Source organism: Salvelinus namaycush, chromosome 42, assembly GCF_016432855.1.
Source record: "Salvelinus namaycush isolate Seneca chromosome 42, SaNama_1.0, whole genome shotgun sequence".
Lineage (NCBI taxonomy): Eukaryota > Metazoa > Chordata > Actinopteri > Salmoniformes > Salmonidae > Salvelinus > Salvelinus namaycush.
This window is the reverse complement of record NC_052348.1, coordinates 8,085,151-8,106,611: the sequence shown is the minus strand read 5'-3', so window position 1 is coordinate 8,106,611 and position 21,461 is coordinate 8,085,151. Positions and strand designations below refer to the sequence as shown.

At 42.2% G+C, this 21,461-nt stretch overlaps 2 protein-coding genes across 3 annotated transcripts in view; both read left to right on the top strand.

Moving 5' to 3' along the window:
• Window positions 1-21,461, top strand: part of LOC120034862 (protein glass-like) — a 467,553-nt gene that overhangs the window by 128,355 nt on the left and 317,737 nt on the right. The window lies entirely within an intron of this gene.
• LOC120034808 (zinc finger protein 624-like) overlaps window positions 3,283-21,461 on the top strand; it is a 106,973-nt gene continuing 88,794 nt past the window's right edge. The window contains exons 1-2 of one of the 2 annotated variants that reach the window (XM_038981448.1): window positions 3,283-3,658; window positions 6,256-6,386. In XM_038981448.1, coding sequence (XP_038837376.1) covers window positions 3,376-3,658; window positions 6,256-6,386 — 414 coding nt within the window. In that variant the 5' untranslated portion in view covers window positions 3,283-3,375. The remainder of the gene's footprint in view (window positions 3,659-6,255; window positions 6,387-21,461) is intronic. The other variant, XM_038981444.1, reaches the window with a different exon arrangement.

Below are 21,461 nucleotides of genomic sequence, written 5' to 3'. Positions count from 1 at the left end.
ATGAACAGAGCAGGTCACCCTGGGCTTCAGCCTTCACAGAGAGTTGTGGGAGACTGGTTGGAGTCTAACAGGAAGTCTGTCTTCTCCAGGGTCTCGTCTAATGACTGGTGAATGGGTTCATAGAGGACCTGGGTCTAGCCTTCCTCAGTTACCTCACCAATACAGACAGGGTCAGGATGGGCGTTCACCACAAGAGGTACCTAGCCTATAACACAGCACACAATGCCAACAACACCCAAACAATGGCCAGAGGTCAAGGAGGGAGCTCAAGGACTAACCACATTGGTGGCATCTCCTGCTTCTACTTCCTGGGGTGTCATTGGGTCACAACGTGGAAGGCTGAGCATTAGGATGGACGCTGACAAGCCGTACGCATGGAAAGCGCATCGCTGAGGCAAACTGTGAAGAAGCACCAGACCGTTCACACCAAGGAGAGGCCCTTCAAGTGTAAACTATATGACCAGCGCTTCTCTTTCCTGAGTAACCTTATCAGACATAGGAGTGTCCACAATGGGGAGAAATCTTAGAAGTGTGGTTTTAGATGTACCCGGGATATCTGGGAATCATTCTTTAGCTCTGACATATTATAGTTATCATGTGAAGTGTCTTGGGGTAAGAGGGCAATTAACCACATACCCCTCATTAACCCTTTGTTAACTTATCATTTGAAACAGGCTTGAGTAAATACCTGCTTTTTTAGAGACAGTAAACCTGGGCTAGAACAAGGACAGTTTAATATTTATCTTACTGAGGTGATGTAGATGGAATAAATTTTCTACTCTAGCTCACACACTGTTCTTTTGTAAAGAAGTCTGTTCTCAGCTTGAAAGATATTGATCATCAGGGTTTGGTAGGTTACTTTCTAAGTGTAATCCGTTAGTTACTTGTCCAAATTTGAATTCAGTAATGTAACTTTTGGATTATGTGGTGGATATTATAAAATAAGGATTTGCTGGATTCCAAGTCAAACTAAGATTCTTTATTTTTCTGAGCTCAGGAGAATAACAGAGTTACACAGCGCAGTCAGTCCGAAATCCGAAGCATTGGGTGATAAGCACATATCTTTATAGTTTCCTGTTCTTGGGCGGGACTTTCAGTTCTCCTTTCATCTATACAAGGACACAGAAGCAAGCTAGTTTGTAACACAGAATTATAATCAGAACAGAAGATTATAATACGACAGTTTTACAAGGTTAGTCACATACTCAGTTATGTGGACACATACAATTAATATTTCCCATTACAATTACCCAAACTCAGTAACGTAATATGATTACTTTGGTACTTTTGGATTACTTTCCCCTTAACGGTCATTAGAAGACAAAATGGATCCATCAAACGCATTTGTCATCATAGTGTTCTCTGACTTGTGGTCAGACTCAGTCAGATGGAACAAACTTAAACTTGCACCTTTTTTCAATGCTGAATTGAATGTCAATGAGAAAACAGAATAAATTCAACCACACATTTGTTTCATTACAAAAACTGTCTGGTGAAGTCCACCAAAAATATTGCATGTAACAGTTACATGAACTACAGCATGGTCAAGCAAGGTAATGTTTCTGACATTTTTGGACTGATAAACTATTAATATAGAACCGCAGAGAGTTACCGCAAGTCGCAAAGAAAACAGGAGCAGCCTCCATTATTCCAGCACCATTTCAACATCATCTAATCACCTATGCTTACTTAGTCTAATACAGTGACAGTGTAATACAGTGACAACTAAACAATACCAACAACAATTTAGTCCACTCAATGTAAGCTAAATATGATGTGGCTGTCCATGGTACTGATGTGTGTGTGGGTGTATGTACAGTACCATTCAAAAGTTTGGACAGACCTACTCATTCAAGGGTTTTTCTTGACCGCAGAGTGAAGGAAAAGCAGCATATGTGGGAACTCCTTCAAGACTGTTGGTAAAGCATTCCATGTGACGCTGGTTGAGAGAATGACAAGAGTGTGCAAAGCTGTCATCAAGGCCAAAGGTGGCTACTTTGAAGAACCTCAAATATAAAATATATTTAGATTTTTTTTCACGCTTTTTTTGGTTACTACATGATGTGTTATTTCATAGTTTTTATGTCTTCACTATTATTCTACAATTTTATTCTGCAATGTAGAAAATAGTACAAATAAAGAAAAACCTTGGAATGAGTAGGTGTGTTCAAACTTTTGACTGGTACTGTATATGCAATCCCGATGTGTGTGTGTGCAAATAGAAAAGAACATGTTCACTCACTCTACTTGTAGCGAAATGCCAATGCCATCCTCCTCTTTCATGTTGCCTAAACTACACACTTTTAGATTTTGTTGTCCTAGGCTACCTGACAAATACTTGCTTGCTAACTTCCTTTCATGGGCAACAATACGTCAGGCCAGCTAGTTAATATTAGCATACTACATCTAGCTAGCTACATGTTGAACTTCCATCCTCACAGGCCAGGGGCACAATGTATGAATTTAAGGTTGGGTCAGAATTGTTGTTATAATCATTGGCCAATACGGAGAATTAAGTAAAATCACAAGTCCAAATTATTTTCTCCATTGATGGCTAATTTAGGAAAGGGGCGATTTTAGGTAACACAACGAGATGCAACAGTTCAAGTTTTTTACTGTCAATAATTAAGTTTGGCTTGTGATGTGATTGGTCTGAAGCCAAATCCAAACTGGCTTGACACTTATTTTGTTTGTTAGGGAGCCAGAACCATTCGCAACTGACCTCACTGTTTAGCTCAACACTGATTGGCTGTTATTTTTTTTAATATCAAGAGGCCAAATGCTCGCTGGCTTTCCTGGTATTCAATGCTATTGGCGGCATTGTCATATGTCATAAACATTCTGACCAGATAGATACAGCTAAACATACTGAAACCAAGCCGTTTCAATCGCTCGGATGCTTTCTCCGGTGAGATACATTCAGCCTATTATGAATTGAAACGCAGAGACGAAATATTTCTTATTTTCTTGGTCAATTTTTTGGGGAAGCCTGGTTTCCCTTGCCATCCATGAATACACGCCACTAAGTGAGTGTGTTAGCGAGTACATGTACTTAGTTACTCCCCAACACTGCTGAACATAGGATATTTCATGTGTAATTTAATCAACTGTACCGTATTTCAAAGAACAGCGCGCAAACCTTTCATTTAACCACACCCTTTGAGCTATGACGCCAACCAATAAGATATTTTATTTTCAGTGTAAACGGAAGAACAATTTCCACGTTAGGGTTTTAATTTATCTGGTCGTTTATTAACAATCTATATCTCAAAATGACTCATTTAACTGCACAGCATCACATACTTACATCAGGTTGTATTTAATTCGCGTTGTAGACAGGACTTGGTTGATATATATATTTAGCTAACGCTAACAATGGCTAACTGTATGTTTTTTCACACTCAAATAGCCTCCATCATGGAGGTGCTAGCGAATGCAGCCGTGGCAGACATCTGTAAACTCGTAGACGACGACTATGCAGTGTTTCGTTTGGAAATCACTAAAAGCCAAAAAGAAAACAGGGCAATGCGGAGGAAACTACAGCTACTTGAACTGAAGGTGGCACGGGACCGCGCAGAGAGGACAACGCGAAAGCGCGTCCTCGACAGTCGCCCCAGTAGTGTCAAGATCCTCGACCGATACAGAGGAATGGCAAAAGGTACAATTTGCAGAATGCCGAGTTTATTTTTAGAGACAGTGCACATTAATCAACGTTTCAGTAAAAGTGCCGGTTTTAGTCAGCCGGCTAATACAGATAAGAAATGAGCAGTGAGCACATGCAAAGCAACATAGGAAAAGCAACACGTAGCACAAAAAGCAACAAAACACAATGCATAAAAGCAACAAACAGTGTTTACACACCTGACAAGCTACAGACAACAGATAATATGGAAAGCAGCAACGCCCAGCTAGGGATTATGTTCACACGTCTGAGAGTCCTTTAGCCATGTCTCTGTGTTTTTGTGATGGTGCAGTTATGTGTTTCTGATGGCAGTGTGTTCCAGACATGGGAAGGTCTCACAGAGAAAGCTGTTTGACTAAAGGTGCTTTTCCTTAAGGGAACTAACTATACTGTTACTTCTCATGGGAGACCTTGTGGCTGCTGCCATGGGTTTGGGTTTTCTGTTTGACAAAAGTACTAAGTGGAGGTGGAGCCAGGCCGGTTAGGATCTTGAATACAAGACATGCGTAGGTGTGTTGCACAAGCTTTTCTCAGATCTGAGGATGTAACAGGGATGATGTCTATCAAGCACTTTGAGAGCCTGTTTGTAGACAGACTGAATGGGTTTTAATGTTGTACAGCAAGCTTGGGCCCAACTAGTCAAGCAGTATGTTAAGTGGGGGAGTAGCATAATTGAATTACAGTTTTGCTGCCTCTGTAGTGAAACTATTTCTTATGTATCGGAAATTAGCTAGGTTCCACTGAGCATGTGTTTAGATGTGTTGCCCAGAATCAATGGTGGGAAAATTACTCAATTGTCATACTTGAGTAAAAGTAAAGATACCTTGATAGAAAAGTATTCAAATTAAAGTGTAAGTCACTCAGTACAATACTGGTTGAGCAAAAGTCTAAAAGTATCTGTTTTTTAAAATGCAAAATGCATCATACCGGCTGTGTTTCTGTATTTTGAAAGTTAGATATCTTGACATCTTGATTGCTGACAGTCCCAAAATGTTTTGCATATATCAACAATGGACTAATGAAACAAATACCAAAATATAGTTTTGGTTGGAGTTTTCCATGAAGTACAGTAATGGAAAAAGGTACTCAATATTCATACTTAAATACTATACATGAAATTCCTTATATTAAGCAAACCAGAGAGCATGATTTGTATTTTTTTACAGACAGATAGGGCACACTACAACACTCAGACATAATTTACAAACTCAGTATTTGGGTGTAGTGAGTCCGCAAAGATCAGAAGCAGTAGGAATGACATTGCATTATATTGATAGGTGCGTGAATTGTACCATAATTATGTCTGCCTGAGTATTTTTACTTAAGTACTTTACACCACTGCCCAGAATTGGTTCTTGGTCAGTTTTTGGATAGTATGCCATACTTCCCCTAATTACTTAGCTATCTTGAATTTTTTATTTATTTTACCTTTATTTTACCAGGCAGGTCAATTAAGAACAAATTATTCTTACATACACAATATCATATTCTAACCAGATTCTTGATTTACTTAATTTCCTATTGTCATACTCAATTAAAATAATGTGATGCATGGAACAGAATCAATCAATCAATAGCATATTATGAGAAGTAGCAACTTATGAGAAGTATTACCTGACATCCAGAGCCGGATTACCGAACGGGCATGAACAAGCTCTATTTTCATGTAATCTGACCAAAGCACCGGTTCCAATCCAAGTGCCAATGCCATTTAGCTAACTCCAGGCGTTTATATATGTTGGATGACATGATAATAGAGCTCTTTGGCCATGCACACCAGTGGTGGGTTTGGCGTTGAAATGAGGATGCATGAGCAGAAAATAACCCCATACCTACTATAATATATGGTGGTGGATCTTTGACGTTATGGGTCTGTTTTGCTTCCATTGGTCCTGTGGCCCTTGTTAAGGTCAATGGCATCATGAACTTTACCCAGGACCAGGACATTTTAGGCAAAAACCTGGTTGCCTCAAACATGGCCGCAAGTGAATCTTCCAGCAAGACTATAAGCCAAAGAATACATCAAAATCCACAAAGAAATTATTAACTGGCCATAAAATCAACATTTTGCAATGGCCATCACAGTCTCCGGACTTGAAACCCATTGAAAACCTATGGTTTGAATTGAAGTTGGCAGTCCATAAGCGCAGACAAAGGATATCAAGGATCTGGAAGGATTCTGTATGGAGGAATGGTCTATGATCCCTCCCAATGTGTTCTCCAATTCATAAAACATTTTAGAAAAAGGCTATGCGCCATTATCCTCGCAACGTAGGGTATTGAAAGGAATTGAAAACAGGTGTACTTTTTTTATGACTTGTTCAACAAAACCTCTGAGCAATTGTAAGAAAATAATATAATTTCCCCCTTTTTTTCCTTTTTAATTGCTCAGTATTTATCAAGGGTGTTAATAATTTCGGACCCCACTGTAGGTGCCCTGGGGCCCCAGGTGTGGTAGTCCAGCCCTGCTTACATCCTTGCCAATTGTAGACAGTGTCAATAGTGTACAATATATCGTTGAGCATTGACAGTACCTAATTTAACCACCCCTTTCCCCCCAATCACTCTCTTAGGTGGAGGACATCTCATTGGAGGCCACAGGAGCTTTGTGAAGCCAGCAGAACACATCTCGTGGAGAGATGACCAACCCATAGCTGTAGATGAGGGGAGTGGAACCTCAACCCAGCATGTTATTGTGATAGAGGTTAGTGTCATAGTGTAACATAAAAAATTACACTACATCAAATGTGGCCAGTTTATTTCAGAAAGGCTCCCCTCAGCTATTCACTTGGTTACATGTACATCCTTATTTATCTGCCAAAGGGGAGCTTGTGACGACAACATTGTTAACCGATTCAACTCATGTACTGATAATAACCTCCTCTCTTCTTGTCAGTCTGCAGATGCAGACGCTGCAGGTTATGGAGGATCGTCTCTGGTCAAGCAGGAGAGGACTGAAGGAGAGGACCCACGACACAGTAGAGACATCCAGACTGGAGAAGAGGCTGGCGTAGCACCCCCTGTAGCCACAAAGATAATCGCCGCCTCACCCCAGCCCAGGACCCGATGCAGCATCACGGAGTTCAGTGGAACGCTAAATGCCGTCCTCAAGTCAGAGACAGACACAGAGACTTTAACTGTAACACACAGGCTTTTACACACAGGATCTGACCACAGATCAGACACAGAGAGACTGCAGCTGGGACCACTGGGCTGTCATCCTGCTCCCGGCTCAGAGTATTTACTTTACGGTAATCCAAACCCGAGGACTGTTCATTCCCATCGGGACTCAGGTGACGTGTTAGAGACTGGCAATGATCCGTCTTGTTCTTACACTACAGAGATGGACCCTGGCAACATATCCTTGGGTTTAGAGACACAGACTGATCTGTCTAGAGGGGACTGGAACCAGTACAGTAGTAGTGTATACTCTGAAGGGTGCCAAGATAAGAAAGGGGAGGTTATAGTCTTAGATGAGGTGACTGTGAAAGTGGAGGACGACGCTCCTCTGACATGGAATGTAGACGAGACTCACTCAGGAGAAGGACACTCACAAGGCAGAGATTTATTAGATTACAGGGAAAGCTTGGAGACAAATCCATATGTTTTGACCCACTCCCCTTTACACACGCTCAGGGGTCGCGACCCAGTGTCCACGTCGATGGGGGCTTCCGATCAGGTATTGAACTCAAACGACAGGGCTAGAGCCGAGACTCAGGGAGGGGGAGCCACATCAGACAATAGTAAAGATAAACCGTTCCTCTGCATGCTCTGTAACAAAGGCTTCAGCTGCCTCCAGAAGGTGGAGATCCACCAGAGGGTCCACACAGGGGTGAAACCCTTCAGCTGTACCCAGTGTCACATGTGCTTCGCTCAGGCTGGTGACCTGAAGAGGCATCACAGGGTCCACACAGGGGAGAAACCATTCAGCTGCCATCTGTGTCAGGCCAGTTTCTCACACTCTTCCAACTTGAAGAGGCACCTGAAGGTCCACACTGGAGAGAGGCCATTTGCCTGTACGCACTGCGGGAAGAGGTTCTCAGAGAGGAGATACCTCAGGATACACCAGCAGAAAAACCATTCCACTGTATAACATAGAAAGTAACCATTCCACTCGATAGCTTCTGATGTTTAGATCAAACGCTGCATTAAAGACAAGATACATTTTCATTGTTGTCAGCGGAAAAGATCCACAGATGCATGTGGAATAATGAGAGTAACAGATTTCAGATTGTTTAATATTCCTGGGTAGAATATTGCATCCAGACATTGTGTGATATATATTGTGTTTGTACTGTGTAGGCTGTTTGATGTTCACAAATGCCTGTTTCATTACTTCCATTCAACTACTTAATTATATTCTCAAGACTTTTAATGAGAAAATTAATGCAGTTTATCAAGTTCATGCAGATGTTTTGCTGAGACGTGTATGTGTGGTTTTCATATGGTGTATTTGAAATGTGTTTTATTTAGTTAACACAAAATGGGACTTTTCATTCTGACTTTCATTGAATCTCTTTTTAGTATACATCACATTTGATCTCACCATTTTCTGCATACACCAGGCAGCGCTTTATAACCAATACAGGGACAGAAAGTAGCCTATGAATGGGAGGCTAGGAGCCATTTGCAGTGCCTTCAGAAAGTATTCACACCCCTTGACTTTTTTCACATTTTGTTTTGTTACTGCCTGAATTTAATATTTATTTTTTGTCACTGGCATACACACAATACCCCATAATGTCAAAGAGGATTTATATTTTTGTGGAAATGTAATACATTTATAAAAAATGAAAAGTCTTGAGTCAATAAGTATTCAACCCCCTATAATGGCAAGCCTAAATAAGTTCAGGAGTAAAAATGTACTTACGAAGTCACATAATGAGTTGCATGGACTCACTCTGTGTGCAATAGTAGTCTTTAACATTATTTTTCAATGACTACCTCATCTCTGTATCCCACACATACAGTTAATAAGGTCACTCAGTTGAGCAGTGAATTTCCAACACAGATTCAACCACAAAAACCAGGGAGGCATATCGGTAGATAAAAACATTGATAAATTAAAAAGTAGACATTGAATATCTCTTTGAGCATGGCGATGTTATTAATTACACTTCGGATGGTGTATCAATACACCCAGTCACTAAAAAGATACAGGCGTCCTTCCTAACTCAGTTGCCGGAGAGGAAAGAAACCACTCAGGGATTTCACCATGAGGCCAATAGTGACTTTAAAACAGTTTAAAACAGAGTTTAATGGTTGTGATAGGAGAAAACTGAGGATGGATGAAAAGCATTGTAGTTACTCCACAATACTAACCTAATTAGAGTGAAAAGAAGGAAGCCTGTACAGAATACAAATATTCCAAAACATGCATCCTGTTTGCAACAAGGCACTAAAGTAATACTGTAAAAAATGTGTTATGTTTGGGGCAAATCCAATATAGCACATTACTGAGTACCACTTTCCATATTTTCAAGCATAGTGGTGGCTGCATCATGTTATGGGTGTGCTTGTAAACGTTAAGGACTGGGGAGTTGTTCAGGATAAAAAATGTATGGAATGGAGCTAAGCACAGACAAAATCCTAGAGGAAAACCTGGTTCAATCTGCTTTCCACCAGACACTGGGGGATTTATTCACCTTTCAGCAAGACAATAACCTAAAACACAAGGCCAAATCTACACTGGAGTTGCTTACCAAGAAGACAGTAGCCGAGTTAAAGTTTTGACTTCAATTTGCTTGAAAATCTATGGCAAGACCTGCAAATGGTTTTCTAGGCTTGAAGATTTTGGAAATTAATATTGGGCAAATATTTCACAATCCAGGTGTGGAAATCTCAAAGATTCAGCTGTAATTGCTGCCAAAAGGTGCTTCTACAAAGTGTTGACTCAGGGGTGTGAATACTTATGTAAATGTGATATTTCTGTATTTAATTTTCAATAAATTAGAGAGCATTTCTAAGAACATGTTTTTACTTTGTCATTGTGGGGTATTTTGTGTAGATTGGTGAGAAACATATTTTTTTTAATCCATTTTGAATTCAGGCTGTAACACAACAAAATGTGGAATAAGTAATGAGGTGTAAATACTTTCTGAAGGCAATGTACATATTTTGTGTCCTCCACCACCACGGCAGTCGTGGACATATTTTAGGACTTCCAGAGGACCCGCAACACATCAACCTTCTGAGTTTGCGGAATTTTCATGACACTTACTGTAAGCATAAAAAGATAAGAAAATAAATTAACTATTGGCATAATGTGGGCACCAATTAAACATTTTAAGAAAGAGGATACCAAAATTAGATATTAGTTTGATAATGTCAATTTTGAACTCCTCTCTAAATTGTAAAGTTTTGCTTAATCCTAATACATGTTGTTATATTCAAAAAAACGTTTTCTTATAAACACACCGCTCGATAATCCTGAGGACATTGTCATGGACAGAGTTTCCCCAATTGATGACAGATTGGCAGTCTTAAAAAAAGAAAGGTAAATGCAAAAATTCAAGAATGTGTAAAGTGACAATAAAGAGAATGAAATATAATATTTTCAAAAGTTATGTGTCTGTCAAATCATTCCTGCAACAAACATTGTTAGAAATGGTGCACGTGTGTGAATTTGAGTGAGCGACAGGGAGAATAAGCAAGAGAAAAGAGGGAGAAACTTTACATGATTTATCTGTTGAATCAGGACACAAGGTCTTTGCACCAGAAAAAAGGCTAGTTAAAAGGATTTTATTTTCTTTACAAGCATATATTATTAGAAGCAGTACTATATCAATTGGTTCGATTTACACTAAGATAATGCAATCATGGGCAGATAAATAGCCACCATGCTTCTACACCTGCATTGCTTGCTGTTTGGGGTTTTAGGCTGCGTTTCTGTACAGCACTTTGAGATATCAGCTGATGTAAGAAGTGCTTTATAAATAAATTGGATTTGATTTGAATAGCATGTCTCTTTGGGAATCCAATCTCAGTGAGACCTGATGCAGAGAGAACACGTTAATGGTCATCAGCACAGCTAGTACAAACCTGGCTCTTACCAAGCTGGTTAGTAGGGATCAATACACATTGAAGATCAGAGTTTCAAAGTGAAAAAAAATTTTTTTGCTCACAACTTGCCAATCACTAAGGATTTAAGGAGGTGTGGTTCCTCTCTCTTCTTTCCCTGGGATGTGGCAGAATCGGTCACTGGAAACTGAGTGTGTGGCCAAGCACTGCTTTAGAGGCCATCAGGTCAATGAGTGCGGTTAAATGCACACAATAATACGATTATTGCGGACAATCAGATTAATATAATAGTTCGATTAAAACGAGAATAACTATTTCCCTAATAATGCTGTTTACATGGACGCATCTGAAATTAGGCTACCTGATGGCACTCTGATATACAGAAAATCGGCAATCAAAGTAAACCTTCTACCACAGCGAACTTTATTTTTGGGAGGCATATTTGATCCTGAGTTCGGACATATAACGTTTGTATGTGAAAACTACTTCTAAGACGCATACATTCCGTTGTTTCCAACACATTTAATTCGCGCTAAAGACTGAGGCTCACTCGGCTGGTGCTGGCACATGCGCAGATGAAATACACGGCTGGAACCCCAATTTAAGTAATTTCGACATCCCAGCGCTGGGTCAATATTGGCCAAACACAGCATTGGGTTAATTCAACCCAGCGGGTTTGAGTTGTGCATCTAACCCAGCGCCTTGGGTTGAGTGCTTGACCCAACTGCTAGGTAAATGTGACTATTTTGCTGGGTTAAACAACCCAGCTGGATTGTGACATAAACACAGCACATTAGGTTGGGGGATTGGCCCAGCTGCTGGGTAATTTTTTATGTAATCCTTATTTTCAGTGTCATCCTAATTAAAATGTTGCTTGCATATTTTTGCCCTCTCTACCATTGCATCCCCTCCCTTTCCTACACACACAATCAAAATACAATGTTGAATTTTAAATAATTCATCCGCATTGCCTGCATTTCAGAACATACATCCCAGAATGCCAGAGAATGATCAATGTACAAGAATATATTCATTTTTAAATAGCACATTGAAACAAAGCCCTTTTGCCTAAATATGTGTTATTTCACAAGATAAGATTTCATAAGACAGGATTGATTATTAAAATGTATTTATATTATTTCATGAACCAAACAGTCCAAACATCAGACTAAAGACTAAGCTCAACTGGATGTGCCCCCTCCGATTGCAATCTGAGAAAAACAAAGCGTGAGTGTGTGTGACACTGTCTGTCTTAAGTGGTGTTAACACAGATCCATCTGTAAGACAGTGCCAGAGCTGATCAATAGATATTCACATTCCCTGACACACTTCAGCTATCTTGGGTGACAGCACACACACACACCATGTGGTTTTGCCATACAATAATGGTCTACTTTTGGGTCGAGTTAAAACATTGTTGCACAAGTGTAAAATATTACAAATGAAGATCACTACTAAAGGACATGGACTAATGACTCATTACTTAACTGTATTTCATTCATAAAGCACTTTTCACAATCCCCAAAATGTAACATTTGTATTTAAAATAAATTGTTGTGACAGAATGAAAGCATACCAGAACACACTTCAAACAAACAAGCCACATACCATACTGTAGGCAAAAAGTAGGCACAAATGCATTAAAAAAACGGACTAAAAGTAAATTTAACAGAGCTATAAACAGTGCCTTAAGAGCATATAAGCATTGGAATGAGACACTCATGGCTCCTCCATCCATTTGTCACTTCTCACACGACATACCAGAGCAGATACTTATCCACTATTGTTCAGCGGAAAAAAGACATGCTCTCAACAGTCTTACTGCGGTGGACTCTGTTCCTGGCAGCTGATACACCGTGGTCTGTAGGAATTCTCATGCTGGAGCACACAGTCTGGGAAAGATGATATCAAAAACATAATAGGATTTGAAGCACACATCCAGTGCCCCAAGCAGTGTACCCTGCGCCAATGCTGTCCGCTAATGACTGTAAACACCTGTAAGCAGTCCCCAAGAGCCGACACAAATGGGTAGGGTCTGGTCACCTCAGCCTGGTGCAGGTACTCCACTATGTTGGTCCCAACCTGTTAGAGAAATAACTTGATTTTAGAATATGAGGACTTGTGTAAAGCATGGAGGCCCACTGACAATGCCATCACACACAATTTATTTTGTATACTTTATAGCCATGTATATCAATCAACACCCAATCCCTGTTTGATGCCTACATCTTCCATTCATTTGGGGCTCATAGGTTCATTTACACAACGCTAACCACAGACGCAAGCGGATTAATTACCTGACTGGGCTGATGGAAACATGAAATGCCGGTACAATTTTATAAATGCCTACTGACAATTTGTTCATTCGACATGGTGGGATCTTTCTGTGTCATTCAAATTAATTATGCGAGAAACGGCAGTGGAAACTCTTCGGTGAGGGTTTATCGGTGGTTTGCATCCAACGTTATGGTGCATTACCGCCACCTACTGTACTCGAGTGTGGGCCAAAGGCAGGGAGAAACTAAATCCTACCTGCCAGCCCCGTTGCTCTTAAAAAAAGATAACAATATTTTTGAGACTATATCTAATGATGTTTTACTCAATATACTCTTTAAACTAATGTCTTGTATCTCTCTCATACTAGATCTCGGCCTCTCTCTTTCCCTTTGATACTGCCCACACTGTAGCAATACATGCTCCACTGTCTCTGTTTCCTGGCAATAACCACACTTTCCTGTTGGACGCTTTCCTATCACATTTAAGGACTTATTCAACTGACCGTGTCCCACCCTTAATCTTGTAAAAATAGCCTCCTCTCTTCTGTCCCTTCCTGCCGTCCTCCCCTCCCCGACTTTCCTCTGTACTTGAAATAAATGCCTGCCCTTACTCTCTCTATTCCACTGCTCCTGCAATCTCTGCACCATCACTGTCCATATCAGGCTTTTTGCCTCTGCCTTACTCATTGAAACTACAACATCAACATCCCTACTTCTACGAGCTTGTTTAGCCAGTACATCAACTGCCTCATACCCCTCCACCCCCATATGGGCTGGGACCCAAGTAAATCTTATCGGTCTAATCCTGCTATGGGTTTGTAGCACCTCATAAAGCATATCTTGTCTGCTACGTGACCTAAAGGACTGGAAACTCATTAACACTGCACATGAATCAGAGCAAATAACTACTCTGTCTGGCTTGACTTCCTCCACCCACTGCAAGGCCAACAGTATGGCCATCAGCTCCGCCTTATATACAGCCAGATAATCTGTAATACGTTTTCTGACTTCCACACCACATACCTGCACTACAAATGCTGACTCAGTACGTTGTCACGCCCTGACCTTAGTTATCTTTGTTTTCTTTATTATTTTGGTTAGGTCAGGGTGTGACATGGGGGATGTATGTGTTTTGTCTTGTCTAGGGGTTTTGTATGTTTATGGGGTGTTTACCAGTCTAGGTGTTTGTATGTCTATGGTTGCCTAGATTGGTTCTCAATTAGAGGCAGCTGTTTATCGTTGTCTCTGATTGGGAAACATATTTAGGCAGCCATATTCCGTTGGGTATTTTGTGGGTTATTGTCTATATGTAAGTTGCCTGTGTCTGCACTTGTTTAATATATAGCTTCACGTTTGTTTGTTGTTTTGCATAGTTTGTTTAAGTGTTCTTCGTTTCGTTAAATAAATAGAAGAATGTATTCTTATCACGCTGCGCCTTGGTCCTCCTCTCTTCATCCAAACGACGAACGTGACAGAATAACCCACCACAACCGGACCAAGCAGTGTGAAAGGAAGGAACAGCGCTTTGTGGAGCAATGGACTTGGGAGGAAATTCTGGACGGCAAGGGACCCTGGGTACAGGCTGGTGAGTATCGCCGCCCCAAAGCTGAGCTGGAGGCAGCGAAAGCGGAGAGGCGGTGGTATGAGGAGGCTGCACGAAAGCGCGGCTGGAAGCCAGAGAGGCAGCCCCAAATATTTCTTGGGGGCGGCACACGGGGAGTGTGGCTAAGCCAGGTAGGAGACCTGAGCCAACTCCCCGTGCTTACCGTGGAGAGAGAGCAACCGGGCAGACACCGTGTTATGCAGAGATGCGCACGGTGTCCCCGGTAAGCAGGCATAGCCCGGTGCGGTACATAGCAGCACCTCGTATCGGCATCGAGCCAGGTGCCATGAAGCCGGCTCTACGCATCTGGTCTCCAGTGCGTCTCCTCGGGCCGGTGTACATGGCACCAGCCCTACGCATGGTGTCCCTGGTTCGCCAGCACGGCTATTGCACCTCGCCGCACTGGCCTGGCTACGGGGACTGTTCAGCCAGGTAGGGTTGGGCAGGCTCGGTGCTCGAGACCTGTAGTGCGCCTCCACGGTCCGGTCTATCCGGTGCCTTCTCCACGCACCAGTCCGCCTGTGGCAGCCCCTCGCACCAGCCCAGTACCACCAGTGCCAACACCACGCACCAGGCTTCCTGTGCGTCTCCAGAGTCCAGTACGCCATGTTCCTTCTCCCCGCACTCGCCTTGAGGTGCATGTTCCCAGCCCGGTACCACCAGTTCCGGCACCACGCACCAGGCCTACAGTGTGCCTCGGCAAGCCTGAGCTGCCCGTCTGTCCAGCGCCGCCTGAGCTGCCCGTCTGTCCAGCGCAGCCTGAGCTGCCCGTCTGTCCAGCGCCGCCTGAGCCGCCCGTCAGTCAGGAGCTGCCTTTCAGTCCGGAGCTACCCCTCAGTCCGGAGCTGCCTTTCAGTCCGGAGCTGCCCGTCAGTCCGGAGCTGCCCCTCAGTCCGGAGCTGCCCCTCAGTCCGGAGCTGCCCGTCAGTCCGGAGCTGCCCCTCAGTCCTGAGCTGCCCCTCAGTCCTGAGCTGCCCCTCAGTCCTGAGCTGCCCCTCAGTCCGGAGCTACCACTCAGTCTGGAGCTGCCCCTCCGTCCAGTGGCGCCCTCTACGATGGTCTTCAGTCCGGGACATACGTCCTGTCCTTGGATCTTTTGAACCATCTCTGTAAATGGCCACAAAGTATCCAGACGTCTCTTAAACAAATCAGATGGATCAACACCCTCCCTATCTTTCTGTAGTCTCTCCAACACTTCTAGACAACAACTAGTGGCGGGAGTAGCCATGGAGAATTTACAGGAATAGCTACCGTTAGACTAAACTCCCTTCCATACAGTCCCATCTCCTTCGCCTGGGTATTACCCACCCACCCAAAGCTCGTATTCTGTCTTCGTTCATGTTCCCAGCACGCCTGTAAAATCCCTTTTGCAGGATGAGACACCCCATGTCCCTGTAGGTTGACCCAATAATTCATTGCCAGCTGCTGTCTCCTAATCTACAATGGTATATCCCCCATCTCCACCTGTAGTGCAGCCACTGGGGACGTCCGATGTCCCGACGTCCCACTACATATTCTGAGTCCTTGCCCCTGTATGACATTTAGCCTTTCCAACAATGTCCGGGCTGCCGAACCATACGCTATACTGCCATAGTCTATTACAGATCGGATCAATGCATCATACATGGTCCTCAATGAGGAATGCCCAGCCCCCTACTCCTTCCCCGTCAGACAGCGCATCACATTTAGCCCCTTCTTACACGGAACCCAAACCGTCTGCGCACGTGCGCCATTGTGCGCTATCATGCATAAATGTATTTTGTCCCCGCACACCAAACGCGATCACGACATGCAGGTTAAAATATCAAAACAATCTCTGAACCAATTATATTAATTTGGGGACAGGTCGAAAAGCATTAAACATTTATGGCAATTTAGCTAGCTAGCTTGCTATTGCTAGCAAATTTTTCCTGGGATATAAACATTGAGTTGTTATTTTACCTGAAATGCACAAGGTCCTCTACTCCGCCAATTAATCCACACATAAAACGGTCAACCGAATATTTTCTAGTCATCTCTCCTCCATCCAGGCTTTTTCTTCTCTTGACTTTATATTGCGATTGGCAACTTTCATAAATTAGGTGCATTACCGGCACTGACCTTGTTCGTCTTTCAGTCACCCACGTGGGTGTAACCAATGAGTAGATGGCACTTGGGTAGCTGCTTCTATAAACCAATGAGGAGATGGGAGAGGCAGGACTTGCAGCGCGATCTGCGTCAGAAATAGAACTGACTTCTATTTTAGCCCTTGGCAACGCAGATGCTCGTTGGTGCGCGCGAGCAGTGTGGTGCACGCGACGCGAGCGGTGTAGTCAGCCTGTTACACTTTCCCACCACTTTCTCAATGAGTTCTGCCCAGGTCAGTCTAGTGTCAAAGTACACCCCTAGGAACCTGAAGGCCCCCACCCTCTCCAAGTTTCTCCCATATATAACCTCAAGCATACCTCATCTCCCACCTTCCTCCTGGTAAAGAACACTGTCTGAGTTTTATCTACAGAGAACCTGAATCCCCACATTAATACCCACTGCTTTACCTCATCAATTGCTTCCTGTACCTTCCTGACTATATATGGCACATTTCTTCCCCTCTTCCATAACGCCTCATCATCTGCAAATAACGACCTCCTAAAAATCTGTCTGTACCTGAGAGTAAACATCATTGATCATGATTGAGAACAACAGAGGACTATTCACGCTCCCCTGTGGTGTATCTGTAATCCACCAGGTGGCTGCCTGATAGAGACTTTCCCACCCTCACCTGGACAGACCGTCCAAACAGGAAATCCTTTGTCCAGTGGTACGTTCTTCCTATTACCCCCATAATGTCAAGCTTGATTAACAACCCCTCCTTCCACATCATATCATATGCCTTCTCCACATCAAAAAAGTCGGCTTCAACAGTCTCCTTGTTCACCTGAGCCATCCTGACATCTGCTTTTAAGCAGAGCACTGGGTCCATAGTTCCCCTTCCCTTCTTGAACCCACTCTGATGTGGCGATACGATTGAGGCTTGTTGGCCTCATTGGGTCCTTCCCTGGCTTCTGGATTGGTAACACTACTGCCTCCTTCCAACTGCCTGGTAGTTTCCCCTCCTCTCACACTGTGTTGTACAACACCAAAACCTTACCAAGTGCCTCATCATTAAGATGGGACAACATAACATATCACACCTCATCTTTCCCAGGTGAAGTTAATCCAGCCGTACCTATTGCCCTTTTCACCTCTGCTATGGTAAATGGTGCATTCAACACATCATTTACATCCACCCTCCTATCCAGCACTCCAGGATGCTCCTCTCTCTTCTCTGCCAAATTTACCAAGCTAAATGGAAACTCCTCCCACTACAACTCGGGAAAGCATACAGTTTATTAGGCTACAGATTAAATAAATTATGATGAACTTCACAGGGTGGTGAATGTGCAAGAATAAATATCGAGGGTCTTATTCTGGTGACATGATGATTGATTCTTGGCCGCCGTTTGACAAAATAATATCGCTCTTATCCATAATAATCTCATAATGTAGATAGCCTACCTTCACTGTATGTGCGAGCGGTGCTAAAACCAGAGTGGACACATTTACAATATAACGCAACAGTTGTGACAAAACCATCAGTAGAGTTGAAAATGTGATGGAAACCCATTTAACTTGTATTTATTTTTATTCGGTACATGGGAATTTAACAGAACAAGTTGTTTTTATGTGCACTACGTCATCATGCACATACTTTAATATGCAAAAAGTCTGTTTGATGGAAACATATCTCCGGCGGGGAAATGCGCTTATTGTTTTATGCAGATGTTGGAATATTCGTAATGATAATCTGTCGCAAATTGAATAAAACCTACCTAATCTCTAGGAGTGTGCAGTGATGCGTAACATATTTTGGAATGCTGTTCCTTTCATTCAAGGTTTACAAATGATATCATCTAATTTCCACATCAATCTTCCTATTCCTATCCACTATTTAAACTTACAGGCTACAAGTAAATGAAGGACTTTCTGCTCTCATATCTTGTAGACTGGTGTTGGGAGGACCACTGGCAGAAGTCTTAACGCGAGGTCACCCTGTGTATCAGGAGAGACGAATGTTTAGTGAATAACTTGATTGTTTCAGGCAAAAAAATTAATGAGCATCTGACGCACCACCAGCAGGGTCTTTTCAAACTAGACTTGCACTTCGAAAAGAAGATATTGGGCCTGCTTCTCTCGGTTGGCGAATCAACGTTTTTTGGCCTTGAAGATCGCTACTACTTATGAATACCGAGGTAAAATCAAGTTGGATATTCGCGCTTTCAAACCTCAATAGCTTTCAAACCATTTGAGCCACAGACTCCAAATAAGTGTCATGATGTGTGAAAAATTGCGCACAACACTGCACAGGTTATTTTCACGATTTGGACATTGATTCGCTTTCCAAAGCTACTAAACTTGTGGAAATGTGAGCAAAATGTTGTATTCCTAGTTGAATTAGTTAGGGAGCATAAACAAAGTACAAACTTTTTTTACATTCGAATTTCAATAGCTCCTTGGTCATGTGACCTACTTGACTCAAACAAGGTTCAGAATGTCCACTGACTCCGTCTATATTGCACACCCTTTGGTTGTTCATTTTCATCTCACACGATTTGACATGAATTTTTCTAACTTTATAATTTCAATAGCCCCTTGGTCATGTGCCCTACTGACTTCAAACAAGGATCAGAATGTACACTCAATGGGCCTACACATTGCACACCCTTTGGTTTGTTCATTTTCATCTCACACATTTTTACATGAACCATAAAGGAAAAGGGCAAAGTACAAGAGACATGTTATTAATTGTCCAAAGCAGGGATGGAGAGTGAGCTAGTGAGGTAGGCTGCAGTGGGTTTGCTGGTCAATACATATACTGAACATGTAATCACAGCAATAGTGGCCAGAAAATCAATGAATAAAAATGTAATATTGACAAATTAAACAGAAATTGTAGACCTTTAATCTTTTCCAACATGTCAACAGACACTTTACTTCAAATAAGTAGAAAACATTTCACAGTATTAACTTTCTCTTTATCCCTGGTTGATGTACATTTCAGAGCCTCTTCAGTGTGGATGGGGTATAGCATACATTTTCAACAACAAAGATAGCACTTCAGAGTGTTGTTCACTCTGAACTCTTTTGTCTTCATTCCTAGGCACAGCACATGGAACCACTGTTGGCATGCAAAACATTAAATCTAAAACAAAACAAAGCCTAACACGTTATAAATAATATCAAATATCAATGCAGTATAACAAATTAGCCATCCATTGTGTTATATCATAAAGTGTCTTATATGCCATCACTGTTGTCAAAAGACTATAAACATGTTAAATAAATACTAGTCAGTCTTTGGGCCACATCCAGGTTCTTTATCAGTGGCACACATGAAGCAGTTGTTGGCTTTGTTGAACTCTGAAATTGTAACGGCAGTCTACGTCGTCCTCCTCCTCAGACGAGGAGAGGCGAGAAGGATCAGAGGACCAATGTGCAGCGTGGTAATTAGACATAACGAATTTAATCAAACAAAAACAAAACACTATACAAAATGACAAACCGTCACAGTCCCGTGTAGCACTGACACAGGAACAATCACCCACAAACAAACAGTGAGAACAGCCTACCTTAATATGGTTCTCAATCAGAGGAAACGTCAAACACCTGCCTCTAATTGAGAACCATATCAGGCAACACATTTAACCCAACATAGAAACAGACAAACTAGACACACAACATAGAATTCCCACCCAGCTCACGTCCTGACCAACACTAAACAAGCAAAACACATAAGAACTCTGGTCAGGACGTTACAGAAATCATAGGCATGAACTGAACATATGGCTGTTCCACACAACTACATAAAAATAAAGAATTTACATTTACTTTAGAATTAAATGTCATTACATACCAGACATTTTTAGTATATCCTCAGCCATTTCTTTTCGCATTTGCTCCTTGTGTTTTTGTGAAGGTTCTATATCAATTTGGGAGGGGATGTTGGGGAAGTTCTGTGCATCATCCTTGGCCATCTACACCAAAAAATTAAATAGAGTTTTTGACCTAATTGTCACATAACAGCTAACCATTCATTATTGAAAATATAACTATCAAACCTGCATTACAAAGACCCCGCAGCTGAATGTGTCCTGCTACATGGTGTGAGTTATTTCCCCTCCTTTCCACTTTATGTCCACCCAGTCGTCTTTTCCATGGCAGGATCTTCTCATTTTGAAGTATTCTCTTTTTTATGTAAACATAATGGAATTCTGATTAGTTGTAGGTAAATGAATACACAGGCCAAAACTGTATGCTGATTTCCTTATCACTATGATCTAGTAGAGGTAATTTCCTTTATGCCCCATTCTACACACAGCCTAAAATATAGGGACTGAACCATTTACAGGAGAATAATAAAAGTAGCATATAGGATGCAACCCTATCACAGAGTGAATAAATGTAGTGTTTGTAGACTTTAAGAAAAAATATTAAGTGACAGTTTCATCAGTACATGCTTAAAGAAAGTCATATCACAAAGATCACAGAAGCCTCCAACACTCTACTCAACAAATTGGATGCAGTCTATCACAGTGCCATCCGTTTTGTCACCAAAGCCCCATATACTACCCACCACTGCGACCTGTACGCTCTCGTTGGCTGGCCCTCGCTTCATACTCGTCGCCAAACCCACTGGCTCCAGGTCATCTACAAGTCTCTGCAAGGTAAAGCCCCACCTTATCTCAGCTCACTGGTCACCATAGCAGCACCCACCCATAGCACGAGCTCCAGAAGGTATATCTCACTGGTCACCCCAAAGCCAATTCTTCCTTTGGCCGCCTCTCCTTCCAGTTCTCTGCTGCCA